The sequence below is a fragment of the Pseudorca crassidens genome, chromosome 20 (assembly GCF_039906515.1).
Source record: "Pseudorca crassidens isolate mPseCra1 chromosome 20, mPseCra1.hap1, whole genome shotgun sequence".
Classification (NCBI taxonomy): Eukaryota; Metazoa; Chordata; class Mammalia; order Artiodactyla; family Delphinidae; genus Pseudorca; species Pseudorca crassidens.
The window spans coordinates 13,495,456-13,519,308 of record NC_090315.1 but is presented as its reverse complement, the minus strand read 5'-3'; the positions used below and the strand labels follow the sequence as shown (position 1 = coordinate 13,519,308).

At 53.9% G+C, this 23,853-nt stretch overlaps 2 protein-coding genes across 7 annotated transcripts; one reads left to right on the top strand and one right to left on the bottom strand.

The window, feature by feature from the left end:
• The first annotated feature begins 34 nt into the window (after nt 1–34).
• On the top strand, nt 35–16,141 carry ITPKC (inositol-trisphosphate 3-kinase C). Of its 2 annotated transcripts, XM_067721203.1 has the most exons (8): nt 35–885; nt 940–1,348; nt 5,562–5,661; nt 7,984–8,197; nt 9,445–9,649; nt 11,817–11,918; nt 12,902–12,973; nt 14,685–16,141. In XM_067721203.1, exons 1-8 carry the CDS (start codon nt 188–190, stop codon nt 14,886–14,888), a joined length of 2,004 nt encoding a protein of 667 aa, XP_067577304.1. In that variant the 5' UTR covers nt 35–187; the 3' UTR covers nt 14,889–16,141. The 2 variants fall into 2 exon arrangements, with proteins under 2 accessions (XP_067577304.1, XP_067577303.1); XM_067721202.1 differs by having other exon boundaries at nt 36–1,348.
• A 606-nt stretch (nt 16,142–16,747) lies between these two features.
• ACTMAP (actin maturation protease) lies at nt 16,748–23,840 on the bottom strand. 5 transcript variants are annotated; one of them, XM_067721222.1, is made up of 7 exons: nt 22,670–23,840; nt 20,484–20,536; nt 20,017–20,085; nt 19,370–19,494; nt 18,874–19,003; nt 18,709–18,779; nt 16,748–17,907 (listed from the first exon to the last, which is right to left on the bottom strand). In XM_067721222.1, exons 1-7 carry the CDS (start codon nt 22,976–22,978, stop codon nt 17,570–17,572), a joined length of 1,095 nt encoding a protein of 364 aa, XP_067577323.1. In that variant the 5' UTR covers nt 22,979–23,840; the 3' UTR covers nt 16,748–17,569. The 5 variants fall into 5 exon arrangements, with proteins under 5 accessions (XP_067577323.1, XP_067577324.1, XP_067577325.1 ...); XM_067721223.1 differs by lacking the exon at nt 20,484–20,536; XM_067721224.1 differs by lacking the exon at nt 20,484–20,536 and having other exon boundaries at nt 20,017–20,079.
• Nucleotides 23,841–23,853: the final 13 nt, after the last annotated feature.

Below are 23,853 nucleotides of genomic sequence, written 5' to 3'. Positions count from 1 at the left end.
CCTTTCCCGGGAGTTGTGGGCGGGAGTGGGGGTGGGGGAAAGTATCGGTTAACCCCTGCTTGGCTGGGCTGGCTGGAGCTCCGCGGGCCGGAACCCGCGAGTCGGGGCTCCCCAGCCACACCCCTCGCGGGATTTAAAGGGGCAGGAGGGGCTGGGTCCGGTCGAATCCCGAACCTAGGGAGCGGGCATGAGGCGCTGCCCGTGCCGGGGAAACCTGAGCGAGGCGGAGGCTGGGGCGCTGCCGGGGACAGCCCGCATGGGACTGGCGGCGACGCGAGGGGGGCGGCGGCGGCAGCCGGGGCAGCAACGACCTGGGCCCGGCGCAGGGGGCCCGGCGGGGCGGCCGGAGAGGGGCGGGCCCCGGGCCCGGACCGAGGAGTCCAACCTCCACACCGAGCCCGAGAGGGCCGGCCTCGGGCCTGAGTCGGGGACCGACGGACAGGCTGAGCCTGAAGCAGCTGGCTCCGGGGCGGGGACGGAGCGGCCCAGCCAAAAGACGGAGCCAGGCAGGTCCATCCTCCGGACACATCCAGAAAAGAGCAGCCACTGGTCAGAACTGGAGACAGCCGGTGACTGGACGGAGACTAGGACAGATGGCTTTTGGACTGATCCACACAGGTCTGACCTCCAGTGTCAGCCAGAGAGGGCTAACCTCTGGGCACAGCAAGGGGTTGATGGGCCCTGGGCAGAGCTAGAAATACATGGGTCACAGACCCAGCCAGAGAGGGCCAAGCCCAGGGCTGATAACCTCTGGACCCACCAGAACAGGTCCAGCATCCGGACTCAGCCAGAAGGGGCCTCTCTCTCAACAGAGCCAAATGCTGATGGCTCTCGGAAAGAATTGTACACTGATGGCTCCAGGACACAACCGGATACCAAAGACCCCTGGATAGAGCAGCACATTGATGGCTCCCAGATACAACAGGATACGGAAACAACCTGGAAACAGCTTGACATCGATGGTTTCCCAGCACAACAAGATACTGATGGCTTCTGGCCACAGCCTGGCACTGATGGACCCCAGACACAAGATACTCATGGACCCCAGACAGAGCCTGGGACAGACTGCCTTTTGGGGGAGCCCAACCAAGATGGTTCGTTAGAGGAACCAGAACACGGGGAGTTGGTGACTCATCTGTACTCTCACCAGGAGTGTTGCCCCCTGACCCCTGTGCCCCGCCTCATCATCACTCCTGAAACCCCCGAGCCTGAGGCTCAGCCAGTGGGACCCCCCTCCCAGATTGAAGGGGGCAGTGGAGGCTTCTCCTCTGCCTCCTCTTTCGACGAGTCTGAGGATGACGTGGTGGCCGGGGGTGGAGGTTCCAGCGACCCCGAGGACAGGTCTGGGGTGAGTGGGACCCATCCTGCCCTTGAGCCACATCCCCACAGATCCCGTATCCCCCGCTTCCGCCCCCGCCTTTCCTTTGAGAAGTTCTTTAGAACTCCACCAGCAATTTCATCTCCAGGCACCTCTTCCATCCGACAGCAGGGTTACTAACCCCCTCCAGGCAGCCTCTTGCTAATTCTCTTCATTTCCCCTCACCCACTGCCTCCAGTCCTGGGGTCTAAAATGGATGGCTGCTGGCCAACTTCATGGTACCCAGGAATCCCTGAAATTGTGTGTATACACATGTTTTTGCAGCAAGGGCCTGTGACTTCTGTTGGATCACAGTCTGTGACCCCAAACTCTAAGAACACTAGTTCAGGCAGACAGGAAGGGTGGACTTGCTACCGACTTTTCTAAGTCTGGGGCCTGTAGCTACCTTAAAGGGTCATCAGCCTTCACCACCCCTTAGCTCATTCACTTTTGTAGGGAGTGAGCTCCCAGCTTTTATCAGATTCTCAAAGAGCTGTGTGAAGCCAAAATGCTAAGGGACCCCCAGCCGGGCCAGGGTCTCTCCCATTTCCCCATTGCATTGCCCCCCAGCTCCCCAGGGTGCTCCTGCACACTCTTGTTTACATCCTCCACCCTCATCCACAGCTTGGGTGCGGTTCTCTGGGGAATCAGGAAGGCCGTCAGGGCAGGTTCAGGGAGGGAGGGTCAGCGCATAGGCAGGTGTGAGAGCCTCTGGTGGGTCTGCCTGCTGGGTCCTCCCATTGTCCTGGGGCCCCTGGCTGGAATCTGCCCTGAGTCCCCCTCACCCCACATGCTTCCCTTTAGGAACGTGCTCACACATGTGGCCACAGATATATGAGGTAGACCTGCCCCAGCCTGCCTGTGCCGGAGCCAAGGCGCTGACCCTCTGGGGCTCTCTGCCATTGCTGTTCCCTCTGCCTACTCCCTCATCTCCTTGGCATCTCAGAGCAGCTGAGCTGGAGTGAATGAAGAAACAAAAATAGCAGCTATCACTCGCTCATGCCCAGCCCTGTGCTAAGCTTTCTTTTTTATTTTAATTTTTTCGGCCACACTCCGAGGCATGCAGGATCTTAGCTCCCTGACCAGGGATCGAACCCACGCCCCCTGCATTGGGAGCACAGAGTCCTAACCACTGGACCTCCGGGGAATTCCCTGTGCTAAGCTCTTTGCTTATATTAACTCATCTTAATCTTCACAGCAGCCCTATGAGGTAGATACTATGATCCCCATTTTCATAGACGAAGAAACTGAGGCACAGAGACTCATCCAAGGTCACAGACCTTGGAAGGCACAGAGCTGAGATTCAAACCCTTACTGAATACCAGGCACTTTTCCAAGTGCTGTATGCGTGTTAACTCTTTGAATCCTTATAAAAGCACTATAAGATTGGGATTATTATTATCTGCATTTTACAGAGGGGAAACTAAGGCCTAGAGAAGTGAGGTCACTTGCTTAGAGTTGGCCACATCTGGTCGGAGCTTGGATTCTAACTCAGTGCTGGCTTAGTTGAAAACCCAGTCATTTCCACCCCTGCACTTTGTGGATCTGTCCCTAACTTGCCTTCCTCCCAGGCCTCCCTGTCTCCAGTGTTTCCTCATCCCCTAGAATCTGCCTCCAAAACCCAGCTCTGACTAACTTTTCAATGTTCCTGGCTCCAGAGTCTTCCATGGCTCCCCAGGGCCTGCCTGATAGCGATCAGGAGTTCAGTCCTGTGTTCACAGCTTCCTGTCTCCAGGCTCCTTTCTACGTTCAGCTTCCCTTTTCCCGTCCTGATCCCTTCTGCTGCTGCAAGGGAGCCGAAGTACACACTGTTCCCTGAACATGTTGCAGCCATCCTGCCTCCGCTCATTGCTCAAGCTGTTCCCACCACCCAGAATACCCCTCGCTTCCTTCTTGCTTCATTTTGAAATCCCATCTGACCTTAAAGGCCCAGCTACTTTCTCCCCCCTCCCCCACCTTCCTTCCTTCTCACATCCATCCTGTCCTCCTAATCAGACAACAGACAGTCCCAGGGTCCCTAATTTGTGTTTGGCCCCATGTTGGCTTTGCTGGGAACACAGTAGTGACCCAGACACTGCCCGCATGGAGCTCCCAGGCCGGTGGAGGAGACAGACCCGTCACCAGGCAGTGACAGCTCAGAGTGCTCAGGGCTGGGATGGGGGAAGCCCAGAGGGTTGTGGGAATCTAGAGAAGGTGACTGGCCAGACCTGGGGTATCAGAGAGGGCTTCTTGGAGGAGGAGGAGATGTGAGCTGAGGCCATGATGAAGCCATCTGAGAAAGCCCAGATTAACCATCAGATCTAAGAAAAAAGAGAAGATACTGAACCTGCTTATGATAAAAAAAAAAAAAAAAAAAAAGACATTTAATCAACCTCCTTCAACCCAAGCTACATTTTTGGAGCACCTATTGTGTGTCAGGCCATGGCTGGGGACACAGTTGTAACCATGACAACCCCAGTCCCTGCCCTCAAGACTTGTAATCTAGCAGGGCTGTAATGGATAAGCCCAGGGCAGTGGAGTCAGACCAGAGGTAGAACCCCAGCACTATGCTGTGTGATTTAGGCAGGTGACTTCACCCGTCTGAGTCTCTGTTTCCGCCTCTGTAACACAGTCAGCAGTCTTCCTGGGGTTGTGTTTTTAGGATTAAGTAGGTTATGGCACACTGAGCCTTTGTCATTGTGCCTGGAATGTTCCAGGTGCTTAGTAAACAGGAACCTTTATTCATCACCTCCTCTTCACGGCTGGCAGCTGGACAGGGGAGGGAATAGCCCTTCCTGAATCCTTCAGTCCAACCCCTGCCTGTGTTTGACCTTCCCACCATCCATTAGATGTCTGCTAGGTAGCTGGGCTCTGGGGGATAGGAGAGAACATGGCCTTGACCCCGGGGTGGGGGGAGATGAGCCACATAGCTTTTTTCTCTGGAGAGGACTCATTCTCCCAATCCTTGCTAAGGGCCGGCTGTGTGCTTGGAGCAGAGAAGATCTTCATGTGTGTGCGCGTGTGCACACGTGCGTGTGCGTGCATATGCAAATGCAATGAATCAGGCAGTAACCAGGTCTCAAGAAGCTCTTGCTTGAGTCCACATGATACAACTAAATCCTTGTTTGCTGTTTGCTTCTCTGGTTTTTTGTTGCTCTCTCTCTGTCTTTCTCTGCATCTATGTTTCTTTTTCTTTCTCTGTCATTACTTTGTGTCTCCCATTCTGTCTTTCTATATTTCTTTCTCTTCTAGTAACTCTGTGCCTATCTCTGTGTCAGTTGGAAGAGGTCAGGGTTTGCTATAGTGACAGACAGACCCCAAACTCAGTGACCTGGAACAACAAAGGATTTCTTTTTCTTTTTGGCCCCGAGGCTTGCAGGATCTTAGTTCCCCAACGAGGGATTGAACCGAGGCACTTGGCAGTGAAAGCACGGAGTCCTAACCACTGGACCACTAGGGAATTCCCAACAAAGGATTATTTTCGTTCCTACTGCACACTGACTGTGGGTCAGTGGTGGCTGAGGCGGCCCTGCTCCATGCTGTCTTCTCTCAGCCTCTGTTTGTCTTCCTACAGTCCCCCACCCCTTTCTACACTAGGGAAAAGTACATGGAGAGTCACTCGTTGGCTTTAAGGCTTCCACCCAAAAGTGACACTTCTGCTCACATTTCATTGGCCAAAGCTGAGTTCAAGAGGGCGGGGATATCCCTGGTAGGGGGACAGGCTGGAGCTATTTGGTAAGCAGCTGTCATGACTGCTGCAGTCTCCATCTTTGTCCCTGTCTGTCTTTGTCATCACTTTGTCATCTGTCTCTGTTTCTGTCTCTCTCTGTGGTTCGGCCTCCATTCATCAACTCCTGCCTTTATCATTTTCCCTGGAACCACCTTCTTGATGTATATATGTCGGGGGACGATTTGGGAGTTGCTGGTGACTGCAACACAACCTAGCCTATCTCTGCTCCTTCAAGAAGGACAGAGAGACACAGATACAAAGTGATGACACCGAGACAAATGGACAGAGACTCTTCTCTGCCTTTGCTGAGGCCCCTGGGGAGTTTGTGATTGCACAAGTCAGTGAGCTTTGCTCACCACAACCAGCTTGGGCCCAGGGATCCCAGGAAGCCCCCCTAAGGACCCCCGGTCCACCTTGGTTCCCTCTCATGGCAGCAGCGCCATCCCCCTCCATCCCCGGCCTTAGCCCTGACCCCACCCTTTCTGCCCCACACAGAACAAACCGTGGAAGAAGCTGAAGACAGTGCTGAAGTATTCGCCCTTCATGGTCTCCTTCCGAAAACACTACCCTTGGGTCCAGCTGTCTGGACACTCCGGTGAGCGCGGGGGGGAGAAGGGCGGGTGGGGGACAGGCAGGGCTGGGCAGAGACGCCTGGGTGGGGAAGGAGCTGCCGTTTGTACTTTAGTTCCCCCATCTGTAAAATGGGCTTGGTGACAGTCTCCAGCTCATGGGGCTTTTATGGAAAGTGCTTAGGCCCGGGCTGGGCCATTCATACATCAGGATGGAGGGCTGTTTCCTGTTATCCCGGTGGCAGGGGGCAAATCTTCGACCATGGGGACAGATGGGCCTGGGCTCAAATCCGAGTTCTGCTCTCTATTTGTGGACAACCCTGGGCAAGTTACTCTCCCTCACTGGGGCTCAGTGTCCTCATCTGTAGTGTGAGATAATCGTCCCTCCCTTGCAGGGTAAACTAAAGGGTTAAAATCAAAATGTATATTGAGGGCTTCCCTGGTGCAGTGGTTGAGAGTCCGCCTGCCGATGCAGGGGACACGGGTTCGTGCCCTGTTCCGGGAAGATCCCACATGCCGCGGAGCGGCTGGGCCCGTGAGCCATGACCGCTGAGCCTGCGCGTCCAGAGCCTGTGTTCCGCAACGAGAGAGGCCACAACAGTGAGAGGCCCGCGTACCGCAATGTATATTGAGATTGAGAGACAGACCCCTCATAAATGGCAATTACCAGTCCCTGTCCTCACCCTGTGGCCAGAGCAGAGTAGGCCGCCAATAAACAACAGCTATAATGTTTTTTCCCCAGGACCTAGCACAATCTCTTTAGCACATAATAGCACAAGGCCTAGAATCTAGCATTTTTGGTAAAGGGCTAGATAATAGCTATAAACTACTCAACTCCGTTGTTGCAGCACAAAAGCCACCATAGTTAATATATAAATTTGTGAGTGTGTCTGTGTTCCAGTAAGCTTTTTTTTACAAAAACAGGCTGTGGGCTGGACTAGACCAACTGTACCCACCAGCAAAGGGAGGCAGGAAGGGAACTTATCTGCCTGTTCATCCTTAGAACTGAGTCAGAGAAAGGCAAGGCCCCCCTAAAACTGTAAACACAGGCCTGCCATCTGTATGTATCCTAGTTACTATCGCTGAGTTTAAAAAATACCAAAAATGAAAAACTCAAAACTTAGTGGTGGTTTAAAAAAACAAACAAACAACTTAGTGGAATAAAACAACCATTTGATTACACTCATAAGTTTTGGGTCAGGAATTCAGACAGAGCATGGCAGGGCTGACTTGTTGCTGCGCCGTGATGTCTGGGAATTCAGCTAGAACAACTCGAAGGCTGCAAGCTGGAGACCTTTGGAGGTTCATTCATTCACACACCTGTTAGTTGATGCTGGTTGTTGGCTGGTTCTCAGTTGGGGCTGCCGGCTGGAAAGCCTATATGTGACTTCTATGTGTAGCTGCTTGGGCTTCCTCACAGTATGGTAGCCTCAGAATAATCAGATTTCTTACATGGTAGCTCAGGACTTGAAAGGCAAGTGTCTCTGCCAACAAAGTGGAAGCTGCATCCCCTTTTATGACTTAGATCTGAAGTCACAGTGTTGCTTCTGCCATAAGCCCTCTCAGATTCAAGAGGAAAAGAATTAGATTCCACTTCTTGATGGGAGTGGCAAAATTCTAGAAGAGCATGTGGGACATGAGCTACTGTTGCAGCCATCTTTGGAAAATATAATCTGAAAATACTATCTGCCTCAATAAGAATTTGTAATTCTGATCTACTTTATCTGCATGGCCCACAAAATGCCAGATTTGTAAATTAACAAGGCCCTGATTGTTAGCACTCTGGGACTCCAGGCAGAAGCAAATGCAGATCTGCTTGGGAGAGTCATGCTCTTGACTCAGATCTCACAAAAATTCCCATTGCTGATCAAGAGCTCATAATCCCAAATTACAAAACAAATGAGGACACAGTGTGCTGTGAACAGGCCTCTGTTTAAACAGAATGCAGAACTAGGTCCTTCTTTCACCACCTCTGGCCAAGATTTGGGAATTGCTGGTAGGGAGAGAAGGTATTGCGGAAGGGTCAGGCAAGATGATGGTGGGCAGGACCTGATACCTACAGGAGGTGGGGGAATTCTCTTGCTCATTCAGTATTTTTTTTTTTTTTTTTTTGTGGTACGCGGGCCTCTCACTGTTGTGGCCTCTCCCATTGTGGAGCACAGGCTCCAGACGTGCAGGCCCAGCGTCCATAGCTCACGGGCCCAGCTGCTCGGTGGCACGTGGGATCCTCCCGGACCGGGGCATGAACCCGCGTTCCCTGCATCGGCAGGCGGACTCTCAACCACTGCGCCACCAGGGAAGCCCTTGCTCATTCAGTTTTTGACCCTCTCATTGACTGCTGCTCGTAGGGAACTTCCAGGCAGGAGAGGATGGTTGGATTCTAAAGCGTTTCTGTCAGTATGAGCAGCGCAGCCTGGAGCAGCTGATGCGCGACCCCCTGCGACCTTTCGTGCCAGCCTACTATGGCATGGTGCAGCAGGATGGCCAGGCCTTCAACCAGATGGAAGATCTCCTGGCAGACTTTGAGAACCCCTCCATCATGGACTGCAAGATGGGCAGCAGGTAGGTTCAGGGGCAGCCATGGGGCAGAGGTGAAGGGTCAGGGGGACATTTTTGAAGATAGCGCCAAGCCAGTCTTCAGCATCCTTTCCTGCCATCCGTGTATGAGAGTTCTGTTCTATCTTCTCATCAACACTTTGTATTACCTGTTTTATTACTTTTAACTATTCTGGTGAATAGTTATGGTTTTAATTTCGATTTCTCTGATGACCAAACAACTTGAGCATTGATTGGCCATTTGGATATCCTCTTTTGAAAAGTGCCCATTTTTCTACTGGTCTCTCTTTTTCTTTTTATTATAAAGATGTATAATTCTTTATATATTCTGGATACAAGTCCTTTGCTGGAGATACACACACACACACACACACACACACACACACACACTCCAACTCTCCCATTTCACTCTCTTAACGTCTTTTGATAAACAGAAGTTTTTTTTTTTAATTAATTATTTAGTTAGTTTTGGCTGCGTTGGGTCTTTGTTGCTGCACGTGGGCTTTCTCTAGTTGCAGCGAGCTGGGGCTACTCTTTGTTGCGGTTGCAGTGCACGGACCTCTCCTTGCGGTGGCTTCTTTTGCTGCGGAGCACGGGCTCTAGGTATGCGGGCTTCAGTAGTTGTGGCTCGCAGGCTCTAGAGCGCAGGCTCAGTAGCTGTGGTGCACGGGATTAGTTGCTCCACGGCATGTGGGATCCTCCTGGACCAGGGATTGAACCCGTGTCCCCTGCACCGGCAGGCAGATTCTTAACCACTGCGCCACCAAGGAAGTCCCGAGAAGGACTTTTAATTTAGTACAGGTTGTCAATTTTTTTCATTATGGTTAGTAGCTTTGTGTTTAAGAAATCTGCCTACTGTAAGGTCACAAAGATCTTCTCCTATGTTTTCTTCTACAAGCTTTGTTTTAATTATCACATTTAGATCTGCAATCCACCTAGATTTAATTTTTGTATATGGTCTGAGGCAGGGATCGAGGTTCATTCCCCTCTCCCCACCGCCATATGGATATCCTATTGACCTAGCACCATTTATTGAAAAGACTGCCCTTTCCCCACTGAATTGTGGTACCTTCTTTTTCATAAATTGGGTGAACGTACGTGTGTGTCTGTTTGTGGACTCTGTTCTGGTCCATTGATCTATTTGTCTATTCTTGTGCCACACTGTAGTTTTGTAACATGCCTTGATATCAGAGAGTGTAAGTCCTCCAGCTTTGTTCTTCGTAATTTCCCTTGTTATATCCTCTGTGTCCCAGGACCTACCTGGAGGAGGAGCTGGTGAAGGCGCGAGAACGGCCCCGGCCCCGGAAGGACATGTATGAGAAGATGGTGGCTGTGGACCCTGGGGCCCCCACCCCCGAGGAACATGCCCAGGGTGCAGTCACCAAGCCCCGCTACATGCAGTGGAGGGAGACCGTGAGCTCGACCTCCACCCTGGGTTTCCGGATCGAGGGCATCAAGGTGAGGGCCAGGAGCTGCTAGCCTGTTTGTAGAGGGCTAAGAGCTAGATCTGAGGCAGGGCTTCCCAAGGAACCAGGGTGTCAGAGAAAGCAGGAAAGAAGCAAGATCTGGAGAGAGAGCAGGAGACTGCAGAGGATGGAAAGATGCACTAGGAGGGTTCCTGCTTCCCTCTTACCCCTGTGTCTATCACAGACCAAGTTTTGTTCACCCATCTGTCTGAAGGTCTCTTGATTCCATCTTCTTTCCCCTCCCCAAGACCAAGACCCTGTCCTAGTCCAGCCACATCTTCTCCTGACTCAGCTTCCCTGGCCTCCCAGATGCTGGTCTCACCTCCTCTGATCCATCATCCAACACGGCAGCTGGAGGGGCTTTTTCCTCCTTATGGAGAAAAATGTTCTCTTTTCTTCTTTATTTCTTTTTTCAAAAGCTGTTTATTTTATTTATTTATTTTTGGCTGTATTGGGTCTTCGTTGCTGTGCGCGGGCTTTCTCTAGTTGCGGAGAGCGGGGGCTACTTTTCGTTGCGGTATGCGGGATTCTCATTACAGTGGTTTCTCTTGTTGCGGAGCATGGGCTCTAGAACACAGGCTCAGTAGTTGTGGCTTATGGGCTCTAGAGCACAGGCTCAGTAGTTGTGGCGCACGGGCTTAGTTGCTCTGCAGCATGTGGGATCTTCCCGGACCAGGGCTCGAACCCATGTCCCCTGCATTGGCAGGCAGATTCTTAACCACTGTGCCACTAGGGTAGCCCCTTTCTTTCTTTTTTTTGTAAATTAAATCTAATCGTTTGAATAGCTATTCACACAGCTCGAAAGTCAAAATAATATTATAAAAGGGTATATAGGAGAAATCTCTCTCCCAACCCTGTTGCCGTCCTTCCCATTCTGTCCCTCTACCACCCCCTCCTCGTGGGGAACCACTTTATCAGTTTCTTATATTTCTTCCTGTATATACAAACAAATGCAGTTGTATATACTACCTTTTCCTCCCATTTTTTAATTTATTTATTTGGCTGTGCTGGGTCTTAGTTGCAGTATGCAGGATCTTTTTAGTTGCGGCATGTGAACTCCTAGTTGTGGCATGTGGGGTCTAGTTCCCTGACCAGGGATTGAATCCGGGCCCCCTGCATTGGGAGTGTGGAATCTTAGCCACTGGACCACGGGGGAAGTCCCTCCTCCCTTTTTCGTTTTTACAAAAGGTGGCATAGTCCTGGAGAGTTTCCCATATCATTTCGTAGAGAGATAGGAGATCCTCTTCCTCCCTCCCTCCCTCCCTTCCTTCCTATTCCTTCTATAATAGCTCTTTGTGGATGTGCCACAGTCCCCTATAGATGGCACAGTGAAGCACTTTCATTTCTTTGAAAGGGTCCTGTTCTCTCCTGCCACAGGCCCTCTGCACGTGCTGTTTCCTGTGCCAGGAGTACTTTTCCCCTGTTCCCCTGGTTGACTGACTCCTAGTCATTTTCCTGACTCCTTCCAAATTTCACTTCCTCTGGGAAGCCCTCTTTGAGTTCCATCCGACTAGTTCAGGGTCTTTACCTCCTTATAACTCCCTATACTCCATTATTCTTATCTCCCTTTGTGATGATCTTATTCAGTATTTGCATCCCTCATCTGTGCTGTTACCTGTGCTTTTACCTCCATGTTACCATTGCCCACAGGGCACCTGGCACAGCATGGCAGAATGACTCAGGGGGCTCTCTGTGCCCCTCGCAGACAAAAAATAACATTAGTCTCTTCTACTGAGTGCTTACTTACTATGTGCCAGGCACTGTGCAGTGTATCCTACACACTCAATCTCTCCTCCTCCTTATACCAGCTTTAGGAGGTAGATACTAACACAATTCTCATTTTCCAGATGAGGAACTCAAGGCTGAGGCAGGTGAAGTGACTTGCTTAACGCCACCTAGCTAGGAATTAGCAGAGCCATGATTCAAAGCCAGATCCACCCAGCTCCAAAGCCCACCTGGCTAGATTGGCTCAACCAGGGGGTTCAAGGTTAGACTTGAAGGACTGGTTGCTCAGGAGTATGACTTGGGGCTAGGCAGGTGGGCTAGCTTCCCCTGAACAGCAAGTGAGCCTGGAGGTGGGTAGGTGGCCCCTGGAAGTGCCTGAGGCTGCTTGGTGTTGGGCGTGGGAAGGAAAAGGTATGACACCCCTCATCCTGTAGAAAGCCGATGGGACCTGCAACACTAACTTCAAGAAGATGCGGAAACTGGAGGAGGTGACAAAGATGTTGGAGGACTTTGTGGATGGGAACCGCGCAATCCTGGTGAGCGGGACACATATGCCCCCAAATTTAGCAGCTTAGGACCACCACCATCATTGTTCCTCCCACGTCAACAGTCTCTTGCCTTGGGCCGAGGTTGGCTGACACTGGCTGGCATTGCTCACCATCACGCCAGCTGATGGGAGGGCCCTGCTCTCATGTCTGGTGGCTGCCTTACTGTCTCGGCTCCTGGCTCAATCCAGCAGACCAGCCTGGGCTTGTTCTCACGGTGGAAACAGCGGGCCAAGAAAACAAGTGAAAAAGCAAAGCCTATCGGTGGCTAGGCTCAGAATGGCCACCATCATTCTCGCCATGTTCTATTGGCCAAAGCAAGTCATAAGACCAAGACTAGATTACAAGGGAAAGACTCCACCTCTTGGTGGGAGGAGCTGCTAGGAATTGTGGGTATTCATGTAATCTACCAACCACACTCTTTTTTTTTTTTTAATTTTTATTTATTGTGTTCATTTATTTATTTTTGGACGCATTGGCTCTCTGTTGCTGCACATGGGCTTTCTCTAGTTGCAGTGAGCAGGGGCTACTCTGTTGCGGTGTGCGGGCTTCTCATTGCGGTGGCTTCACTTGTGGTGGAGCACAGGCTCTAGGAACGTGGGCTTCAGTAGTTGTGGCACATGGGCTCAGTAGTTGTGGCTCACAGGCTCAGTAGTTGTGGTGCACGGGCTTAGTTGCTCCGTGGCATGTGGGATCTTCCCGGACCAGGGCTCGAACCCGTGTCCCCTGCATTGGCAGGCGGATTCTTAACCACTGCACCACCAGGGAAGTCCCCAACCACAGTCTTGTCTGTGCCACCCTGATGCATCCAACCCCTGCCCCCCCCACCTCCCATTTCCCCATGGCCCCCTTTACCTCATTCTGGCTGGGGTATGCCTACTCCTTTGGGGGTATGGGATGAGGTCAGATCTCAAGGTGGGCAAGGACCCACAAAGTCCATAAGCTAACCAAGAAATCCTCCCTCTCATGCACAGAAAAAGTACGTGGCACGCCTAGAGGAACTCCGTGAAGCTCTGGAGAACTCCCCCTTCTTCAAGACCCACGAGGTGCGAGCCCCGGCCGCCATGGGAACAGAGGGCCCTGTGTGAGGGGGAGTGTCGGGGTCCGGGTGGTACTCGGCAGAAACCACCAACAGGGTCACAGGCCAAAGCTATAAAAGGAAGCCCCGAGTTTTGGGGTTTGCTTCTTTAGGGTAGGCAGCACGAGGGATTGCAGGGAGGTGGGACAGTTAGGAGCACGGACCCCAGCCAGGTGGCCTTGGGATGAGGCTGGCTCTGCCGCGTGACCCTGGGCATATGACCTACCCTCTCAGGCCTCAGTTTCCTCCTGCCGTGGGGAGGAACAATAGTACCTTCCTTACAGAGCTGCTGAGGTGGGAGATGAGCAAATGCAGAGCGCCGTGAGGAGCACAGAGGGGCTCTCGACTCCTGGCTCTTGTGGTTATTTTATACCCGTGATTATTTACAGTTCTTGTTACCTGCCTTCCTCCTCTGGTGGCTGTCCCCACTCCCCTTTCCTCTCTCTCCGTTCCGCAGCCTGTGTCTCTTTGGAAACATTCATCTCTCTGAGGCTGTCTCAGAAAGTCTGTGGTGACGTCACTGTGTCTATCTCCAAGTTCTTCCGCCTCCCCGCTCAAGCCCCTCTCTCCTCTTTTTCCTGATATCACTGACTTCTGAAAGAGCACCCATCTGGGCGTCAGGCCAGCCTGTGTTCGAATCCCAGCCACCTGAGCCTGGGCAGCAGCTCCGCAGGCCTGTCTCCTGACCTGTAGGACAGGGTAACGGTAGCACCTGCCGCCTGGGTGTAACGAAGGTTAAGTGGGTTAATATAGTTAAAGCCCAGCCCATAAGAACCCTGCAGTATGTGCCAGCTTTTATGGTCACGCTTGTTATCACCAAACATCACCCTCATCACCCTTGTTACTGCCTTTGAGCTTTACACGCAAGTCACAAAGAAGAGGCCTGGGGACCCCACCTCTCATGTCCTCAGGTTTGGTTTCACCTGCCCGGTGACTAAACATTTAAAAAAATTAGTTGCCAACATTGAAAACTGATAAAGATGTAGAGTTCACACCAAAATCGGGATTTCCAGTTTCCCTTGGCACCACGAGAGACACGGTACCCAGTGTCTCTGGAGGGCTGTGTGGCCAGCTCCACGAGGCAGCTTGTGAGCTGTGGAACGTGGAATGCTGCAGTGACCCCAGGAGGTGGGGCAGTTACCATCACCCCCATTCTACAGATGAGGAAACTGAGCTGGACAAAGGAAGCCACTTGCCTGGCGTCACCAGCAGCAGTCCGCTGGGGCTGAGTGGTTGCTGCCCCTTCCCGCGGGGGGGCATTATCCACTCCCTCAGTCCCCGCCAGACCCCTCTGACGGCTTCAGCATCCTGCGGGCATTTGAGTTTGTACCCCAGCTTGACAAAGGATAACAGTTAACACTGTTTTGGTTTGTTTATACGGGCAACTCTTCTAAGAGCTTTCTGTGGATTAATTCACACATATAATATGCACAGCAACCTTTGAGGTAAATGGTACTCTTATTCCGTTATTCCCACTTTGTACATGAGGACACAGAGATAAGGAGAAGTTAAGTCCCCTGCCCAAGGCCACACAGCCGTAAGTGGCAGAGCTAGGGTTTGAACCCAGGCGGCCTGGCTCCAAAGTTCATGCCGTCAGCCACCCTGCCCAGCAGTCTGTGGGGCCGGGGCCTTGGCCAGTGCCTGCCCCTCCCTCTAACCTCCTGCCTCTCCCTCTGCAGGTGGTAGGCAGCTCCCTCCTCTTTGTGCATGACCACACCGGCCTGGCCAAGGTCTGGATGATCGACTTTGGCAAGACAGTGGCCCTGCCTGACCACCAGACGCTCAGCCACCGGCTGCCCTGGGCCGAGGGCAACCGCGAGGACGGCTACCTCTGGGGCCTGGACAACGTGATTCACCTCCTCCAGGGCCTGGCCCATAGCTGACCTGCTCGCCCACCATCACGTTTATTTATTGGATGGTGCCCGTGTGGCCGGAGGGGCCCCGAGATGCATGGGGGCCTGAAGCCCAGGGATGGGAAAAGTTGCACTGCACACCACGCAGGACCAGTGCAGAAGATGCAGAGGGCCTTGGCGATCAGGTGGCACCGCACCCTCGGGGGCGGGGAGGTTGTTAAGAGCCCAAGAGGTGCGTGCCTGGCTGGGTCCTGCGGTGAGTCAGAACCAGACTGGGTCCCCTGACCAGCCAGGAAGGCTTCTGAGGGGCTGCAGAGGCCACAACTAAACCACACGCCCTGAGAGAACACAGTGCATGTACTGCAGGGCACGGGCGTGACCTCAGGCCTGTCACCACATGGATGACTGTAACCTCGGCCTCCTCGTCAGCCCCTCCCTCTACGAGCTGGCCCCTCGCAGGCCCGAGAACCAGACCTCATTTGTGAGCAAATGTAGCAGCCCTTGGTTGGCCCGCCCGGGGGAGTTATAGCCCAGTCTCTTCATCTGGGGTCCCTCCAAGTGCTGACAGAGGCTTTGAGGGTGTGGCACCCTGGGACTGGCTTGAGAGCTGCCACCGCTGGGCAGGGCCCAGTTCACCCTGTCCTACCCGCCCTTGGCCCCATGGGCTCCTGCCCTGCTCCTGGGAGAACTCTGCTGACCCCCCTGCAGGCTGAAACCACAGCCATGTCCCATGCCAGCACTGTGACCAGCACAACCTTGTTCCTCAGGCCTCAGCCTCGGGACGTCCTCCTTCTGCCCTTTACCCTTTTCTGTCTCCTCCCTCCTAGCGGACTGTGGCAGCAGGAAGGGCATTCAGAAGGAAAAGGGAAAAGCAGGCTTGGGAACCAGCTGCCTTCCTCGGGAGGGCCCCCATCCCTGGCCTCTGCTGTGAAGAGGCCCCGCTTGGGCCTGTGGTGCAGGGTAGGTGGGCCTGCAGCCTGGTCCAAACCAAAGACCCCAGCACTCTGAGGTGTGGGTGGTGCCCCTCTGTCCTCCTCCTGCTCCTAACTTTGGGTTCCTGGCCTACAAGGCTGGGCTTGGGGAGGACAGGTGCCCCCCCTCTCCCTTAGCCAAAGCTCTAACGTGGTCTTCCGGCTGATGTGTGCTCCTTTTCTACTGACCATCTTTATACTTATTTATATGAGAGGTAGTTGTTAAGAGGGGGCAGCGCTGGGGAACAGGAGGCAAAACTGCTTCACTGCCTTCCCATGACGACACCCCAATAAACAGCACATTTACAGTCACCTTTGTCTTTTGCATCTGGGGTCTGTGGGCTCAAAGCTCGTAATTGGAGCAGTAGCGCTGGGTGGGGTGATGGGATAGTGATGGTCCGGTGTAGAGGCAGGCTCAGAGTGGGCGGGTTCATTCATCCGCTTCACCGAGTTGCTACTCTTGTGCCTGGCTGTGTGCAGGGGACACAGGAGTGACCAAGACAACTCCAAGCCCTGTCCTCCAGGGCTCCCAGGACAGTGCACCAGATATAGTGCCACCCAGGGTGTCAGGGCTGGGGTGGGTAAGAAACACTACACTGTAGTTTCTAATAAAACCCTTTGTTGGGCATGGGGGACACAGCAGTGACCAAGACAGATCTGTTCCTCCCCTTTCGGAATGGATGCAATAGGTATTCCTTAAATGCTCTCTCTCGTTCCCCGTCCCCCCTCCCCCATCTGCCGGTTTGAATCCCGGCCCTGCCGCCTGCCAGCCATGTGACCTTAGGCCAGTGACTGCACTTCTTCAGGCCTCAGTCTCTCCGTCTGTCAAACAGGGAGGATCTAGTACCTTCCTTACAGGGTTGGAGGATTTGATGAGTTAACGGGGTAAAGGGGTTGCCACAAATAACTAGTCTTAGAGGCTTTTGCTTTTGTTTTTAAATCAGAACACATAGGTGGAGGAGGTGCTCAGCCAGAGGGAGTCTTCCCAGAGGAAGTGACAAGGAGCCAGGGTAGAGCAGTTCCAGAATTGTCTGTGGCACAGGGCTGGGGGGTGGGGGAGACAGGACACCTAGGCACCTGAGAGGCCACTATGCCTGGCTGGTGGCAGAAAGCGTGAGGAAGAACAGCCTGGGGTAAGGGAGGTGACCTGGGGCGGAGTGAGTTTAGTCCCTGCCCTGCAAGAAGTATGCCGCGCTGCGCTGCGTGGCATGCAGGGTCTCAAGTTCCCCCCGACCAGGGATCGAACTGTACCCCCTGCAGTGGAAGCGTGGAGTCCTAAACACTGGACCGCCAGGGAAGTCCCTGGTTTGCGTTTTAAAAGGCTTCCCTGGCTCCACATGGACAGACGCTGGGAAGCAGCAAGGGGTCCAGAGAGACGGCGGGCAGCAGCCAGAAACGGGTGGCTGCAACACCGAGGTGGGGTGGACAAGCCCTGGGGTCTGAGCGGTTGCCGGTCTCTCCCTTGCAGAGAAGGAGCTTGTCTGTGGGGCTCCTGGCTATAACCCCAGCCCAGAGTAGGTGCTCAGTACTGGGGGACGGGCTTGGGGGAGCTGAGGCCCAGGATTGGGACTGGATGGAGTCGGGGGGGACCCTGCATGAAAGATCTCTGGTTGGAGGTCCTCAGAGATCCAGCCCAAGCCCCCAGGCTGTCGTACAGAGGAGAAGATGGGGCACTCTGTGAATGGTGACACAGCTGAGCTGTGGCTGCGCCCCGTCACCCCGGCTCGGGGCTGCAGCAGGCTAGTGGCCGGAGTCCTGTGGTCGGAGGAGCAGGGCCTGGCCGCAGAGGCCGGCCCGCACCCCACCGACGGGCACCACGTACTCCCGGCCATCGGCGGCCCGAGAGGGCGAGAAGTCCGTCAGCTGCAGGTTGCTGTCCCGGACTTGGTCGTAGTCCCACAGCTGGTAGTGCCAACTCTTGCCCTGCTTGGCGAGAAGGTAGACGGCTCCTGGGGAGCCTTCCTCTGGCAGGGATGGTGGCTGGCGGGGCGTGCCGGGTGCTGGGTGGAACAGGCCTGGCAGCTCAGGGTCCTCCTCGTAGCCGAGGCTGGGCGTACCCTGCACACCCAGCAGGACTCCTGGGAGGAGAGAGGGAGGCTGTGAGTGGGAGCTGAGCCCTGACGAGGGGCGGGGGCTCCCTGAGTCCCACTACAGCCCTCCAGGGTAGGTGCTGCCTCCATCCCCACTGTCACAGAGAGGTCAGCACGGGCCAGCAGGCAGACAGCTGGGCCGGGATTTAGACCCATGGTGTTGGGCTCTAGAGCTGCAGGCATTTTAAGTCCGGCCTCCAACAGCCTGTCAGCACAGGGAGGTGCCGAGGCGGCACTGAACAGTGCAAACATCGTCAACTAGTTGTCACCAGCTGTCCGGAAGAGCACTGCTCAGAGAGGCACGCACACAAGGGAGCCTCCGTCCAGGCCACCTGACGTGCAACTCTGGCCTCTCAGGCAGGTGCAAAGACGAGGATGCTGACTGTAGCTAACACTTACCGAGACATGTAACATACCAGGCACCATTCAAAGAGTTACGTCCTCTGCCTAAGATGTGGGTGCTACTTTTGCCTTGATCTCCAGATATAGGGCAATGAAGGCCCAGAGTCACAGAGCCTGGAAGTGGCTGGACCAAGTCTGCAGCCCAGACTGTCTGATCCTTGTCTGCGCTCTGAGTTTCTGTTTGTGGAAAACCCTGATTGGCGGACACTGAAGTACCTGTTGCTGGCCAGGTCCCTGCTAAGTACCCTGTAGGGACAGGGATGGCCCAATCCTGGTTCCTGCCTTGGGTAGTGGGGAGGTGCCAGTGCGAGGGTAAGAATGTGAGGAGGGGAGACGGGGCTGGGGAGATCCAGGGTGAGGGCACAGGGCATGGGAGGGGGGACCCACCTGCACTCACTGCCCAGTGGGCCTTGTGGCCCTTCCTCTGACACGGCTCGTGGTTGAAGTCCTCGTCATAGCTGGCACTGGGGTTAAGGCCAAAGCTGTGGTGTGGCTGTGGGACCCACCCGTCTCCACCCCTGCCCTGCTGCTCCCTTCCTGGCCCTGGGATACGGGATAAGCAGGGGATGTCCGGCGACAAGGTGCTGCAGGACGTGGTCTCTGTTGGGACCACCCAGGCCGCCATAGAGCACCTCTGCCTGGCAGCCCAGTGCCTCTTGGGCCAGCCTGCCCATGTCAGTCACTGCAGGGACAGAGCAGACACAGAAAGAGCGATCGCTGTGTGCCTGGCACCATGCCAAAGGCTTTCGGGAATCAACGCCTATAACTTTCGCCTTGACCATCACCTCTTTGAACAAATGCAGAAAATGAGGGACAGAGAGGGTCAGCTGCTTGTCCATGGCCACACAGTAGAAAATGGCAGAGCTGGGATGGAAACCCCAGGTGGCCTGGCTCCAGAGTCCACCCTGTGACACTCTGCTCTACTGTGGGGGGACAAGGGCCCAAAGAATGGAACAAAGCTCCCTTATGTGCCCGGTGTGTCCTAGCCAAGCTCTCCAGTCCCCTCCTGCAGAACACCTGGCTTGAATCCCTTCCACACCCAACCTACCTGAGAACATCTCCCCCTGGGCCGTGTAACCTCTCTCCATGGCCACCTGCACCAGTCTCTCCAGGGGGGTGCTGCTGAGGGGTGCCAGGAGAGTGCCTGCCATCCACAAGGCCACCAGCCCGCACCTGGGGAGACACAGGCCCAGCCCCCCAACCCCTAACTCGTGTCTTTCCTGGGCCCCCTCTCACCTGGAAACTGGAGTGTGGGGAACAGGTTTGCCGCCCTGGGGGAACTCCCTTCTCCTCCCCCAGGCCAAGTAGGGAGACCTGACTCCCCCTCCTGGGACAGAGGCTGGCCAAAGCCTGAACCAGGGCTGGAGGGCTGGGGGTGTGGGTGGGAGGGTAGCGAGAGATGTCACCTGGGCTTCTAGGAGGAGCAGGTGCCAAGGTGGAGTCAGAGATAATGGACCAGGTTCGTTTGTTCACTTGCTTATTCGTTCCAACTGTTTACTGCGCGTGCACCCAGGACCCTCACCTGGTAGGTTCCCCCTCTCCCTCCCCTTCTCGGCCTCCTCCTTCTCCCCAGGCTGCCTGGCGTGAACCCACTCTTCCCACACTCCTGGGTCAATCCTCACAAAGCCTGGCGAGGGCAGAGGCTCAGAACTCACGGCCGGCCAAGGGGTTGGGGTCCCGGATTAGGGCACGTACTGAGGGCCTTCTTGGATGAGGGAGGGCAGGTCAGCACAGAAGAGGATCCACTGCAGGTCACTTCTGAAACTGAATGACAGTCGCATTCAGGTCACGCGGCAACCAGCTCCTAGGGTCCCCCCATCGAGGGCTGGCTGGGAGTGGGGTGTCAGGGATGGTGAAGGGGAGGAGCATGGGCTCAGCTGTCCTGAGGCCCGAGGGCCGCTCTTGGCTGGGTCCGACTTCCTTCATCCCTGTTGAGACTCCTCCCCTCCCCAGCCTCATCTGCTCAGTGGGAATCCTCCTTCTGCCTGCTGCTCCCTGCTCTTCCTCTCAGTTACTGAAGGGGCAAAGAGCAGATGTGCAAAAGCTTTGCAACTAGGAGCCAGAGGGATTAAATTATTAGAAGGGGTGTCTCTACACCATGGATGAAAAAATTAGTCGATAGTCAATCTAAGAAAGAAAGAGAAAATTTTATTCGAGCCAACCTGAGGATTATAACCTGGGAGAGTCTCTCAGAATGCTCTGAGGACTGTTCCGCCTGTGAGAGATCAAAACACAGTTATATATGTTTTTTTGAGACAAAGGGTTGGTTATATGTCAAATGACATATTATTGACAGTTTACTCAATCCAGATCTACAAGTACAAAGCAAGTTATGGGTCATGGGTCATTGCGATCCCTTAACAAAGTTAAGAAGGAAAGCCGTCTCCTAAGGAGTTGTGACCCTTGATGAGATCAAGAAGAAATGTTATCCCCTAAGGAGGTCTGGTTAATGCAAATGCACAATACACGCTAAATGGGAGGGAGGAGGCCCCAGTGGGCAAAGAAAAATTTCATGTTTAAAATTCTCTTGTCTTGCCATAAAATATGAATTTTATTTTATCAATATCCAAACTCTGAATGTTTTTCCCCTCTCAAACCTGTTTTTCAGGCAGTTAGATAAGGTGGGAATCCCTTCCACTCAGCCTTGAGCAAAACCAGGTAACAATTGCTCCAGGCCTAAGAGATCACCTTGATAGACTCCTCACAGGCTTCACCAGCCCCATTCTTGGGGAGGCCACTCAGAATATTTTGGTGATCCCAGCCCCTCCCCCCTCTCCCCCACCAGGGCTCAGGAGGTGCCGGGCAATGCACTTATATTTCTATCCCAAAGCCAGTGAAAGAGTAAGGTTGAGGGGGGCACCGTCCTGATGAAAGGAGATGATTATCCGCACAGTGGTTCAAAGCAGGGAGCCCCAGTGCCATGCCCTTCCTTTCCTAAGCACCGTGGCTAAGTGACTTCACCTCTATGAGCCTCAGTTTCCTCATGTAGAAAAATGGGATAATAATAGTTCCTATCTTGCAGGGGGAGGGATAAATTAGGAGTCTGGAGTTAACAGGTGCACACTACTGTCTACAAAATAAGACCTACTGGACAACAAGGATCTACTGTACAGCACAGGGAACTATATAGTCAATATTTTGTAATAACCTATGAGGGAAAAGAATCTGAAAAAGAATATATACAGATGTATATATGTATGTTTTTACATATATATATATCTGAATCACTGTGCTGTACACCTGAAACTAACATGACATTGTAAATCGATTATACTTCAATTAAAATAAAAACAGTTCCTGTCTCATGGAATTGCTGAGGTTAAATTAATAAGTAAAAACACTTAGAACAGCACCTGGCATACAACAGGTAGTTGTTACTTGCATTAAATTTGCCTCATTATGGGGGAATTCCCCAGCGGTCCAGTGGTTAGGACTCTGCACTTCCATTGCAAGGGGCACAGGTTCGATCTCTGGTCAGGGAATTAAGATCCTGCAAGCTGTGCAGCACAGCCAAAACAAAAAACAAAAAATTTGCCTCACTATGGTTGGGGCGTTTAGTGCAGATTATAAACTTGTCTAGAGAGCTGGAAGTTTCTTCGGTGAGTCTGGGCAGGTCACTTGTCTCTCTTCCCTTCAGCCCCGGCCCAAGTCTAGCCCCCTCCCCTCCTGCCTGATCTCCTGGTGCTCCAGCTTCCTCCTGGGCCCCAAGACTCCAATCTCACCACTCTACTCCTCGAAGGCAGTCTCTCTCCCTCCCTGGAAGGGCACAGATCCATTCCACAGCTCCCCAGCGCCCTCAGGACAGTCCACCTTCCTTCACACGCCTGCCCCCCCATGCCCTGTGTGGTCTGCTCCTGCCCACCTGGGAAACCCCACATGTGCCACCTCCTCTGTCCCAATAAATATTTGCAGGTCCTTGAAAAGAACATCTTTTCATGTCACTCTGGGCCTGGGCACAAGCTGTTTACTCTCCTCATCACGTGCCCTGGCATAACTTGCTCCACAGCACTCAGGGATCCCCTCCTTCAGGCAGGCCCCACTGACCCACCAGCCTCGGTCGGGCACTCCCTCTGGGCTCCCTCCTCACGGCTCTGACCACTCTGGGCTGTCACTGGTGGAGGGAGGGATCTGTCTCTCCCACTGGACGACGTGCTCTTGTGAGGGCCCCTTTCCTCACTGCTGAAGACACACCACCACTGAAGGGGTCTAAGGAAGGGGGCTGAGGCAGTCAGACTGTTTGACCTTGAGGAAATGGGAAACCCCAAGAGGAGATGGCAGCAGTGATCTGGGGACAGGTGGTTGGGTGAGACCCTGGGTGGGTGGGTGGGAAGGGGCATGGGGACCCTACCGGCTCTTGTGCAGCTTCAGGAGCCTCTTCACGTCCTCTCTGCTCCTGGGGACTGGGCCGGCCCTCTCCAAGGCCTCCTTCAGGAGCTGGCTCTTCTCCAAGCCGAAGACGTGAGGGGGAGAAAACCTGGTGGTAGTGGGTGGAGGCGGCAGTGGGGGTGGTGGGGGAATAGGGGTCTGGAGACTTGAGGGAGAGGGTGGAAAAGCTAATTCCGGGAGGTTTGGGGGTAGGGGAGGAGGTGGAATTATGGGGGCCTGGGATGCAGGGGTTTGAGGAGCAGGAATTGGTGGCTCTAAAGAAGGAGAGCATGGAGAAATCATTTTGGGGTCTGTGACTTGGGTTGGAAGATGGAGAATGCGAGAGGGAAGGATCCTCCAAAAGGTGCTGGTCGCAGGGATGGAGATTTTGAAGGTTTTAGAACTGAGTTCCAGATTTGGGGGCCTAAGCAGTGGGACTGAAAACACCAGGGCTAAAATCTGGAACCTTGGGAGCTGGGATTGAGGCTGACTTAAACCACAAGGAATCTGAGGGTTAACGGGGTCCTTTAATGTACAACCAGATTTGCGGTATAAGTTGGGATGCAGGGCTCAAGGAGTGACAGTAGGAGTTAACTTCTTATCCCTGGCTAGATTTGGAAACCTGGTGTTCAATTTCAGGACATGAAAGCGCAGACCTGGGACGAGGCACCAAAAGCGTCGGATTTACGGCCCCAGTGCTAAAGACTTGGGGAATTTAGAATACATCGCCCCTTCGCATCCCAGACCCGAGTTTGGAACCTTAGAGCTGACCTTTGAGTCAGAGGTCAAGAGGTCAAAAGGACACCTGGGCAGGGAAAACAGCCTAGTTGTGGAGAAAGTCCTGAAATCAGAGCGCAACAGGAAGAGTCTTGTGGGTAGGGGAAGGCTCATAGATCAGAGGTCGTGGGGAGCCGCGATGCCGCTGGGATAGGGTACGGAGTCGGGAAGTAAGACGCGCCTCCCCTTCCAGCAAAATGGCGGCCGCAGCGCACAACCGCTCCCAAACCCGGAGGTAAAACTCGCAACTCGTGTCCGCCCCTTTAACAATCACGTGACAGAGAACGCGTAGCGGCTGGGGAGAGGTGGGGCTTCCAAAGAAAGGCCTCCGAAGAGACGGCCGCAAGAACCGCGTTCCGATTGGCAAGAAGCGCGAGAGGGGGCGCGGCC

Bases quoted from the DNA above. Each gene is read 5' to 3' on its own strand.
- ITPKC (XM_067721202.1), top strand. From the start codon at position 188: ATGAGGCGCTGCCCGTGCCGGGGAAACCTGAGCGAGGCGGAGGCTGGG. The intron at 1,349-5,561 runs GTGAGTGGGACC...TGCCCCACACAG, and splicing joins ACCCCGAGGACAGGTCTGGG to AACAAACCGTGGAAGAAGCT. The intron at 11,919-12,901 runs GTGAGCGGGACA...TCTCATGCACAG, and splicing joins ATGGGAACCGCGCAATCCTG to AAAAAGTACGTGGCACGCCT.
- ACTMAP (XM_067721222.1), bottom strand. From the start codon at position 22,978: ATGCTCTCCTTCTTTAGAGCCACCAATTCCTGCTCCTCAAACCCCTGC. The intron at 19,495-20,016 runs GTACGTGCCCTA...GTGTCTCCCCAG, and splicing joins CTCATCCAAGAAGGCCCTCA to GTGCGGGCTGGTGGCCTTGT. The intron at 17,908-18,708 runs GTGGGTCCCCCC...CTCTCCTCCCAG, and splicing joins CCACTGGGCAGTGAGTGCAG to GAGTCCTGCTGGGTGTGCAG.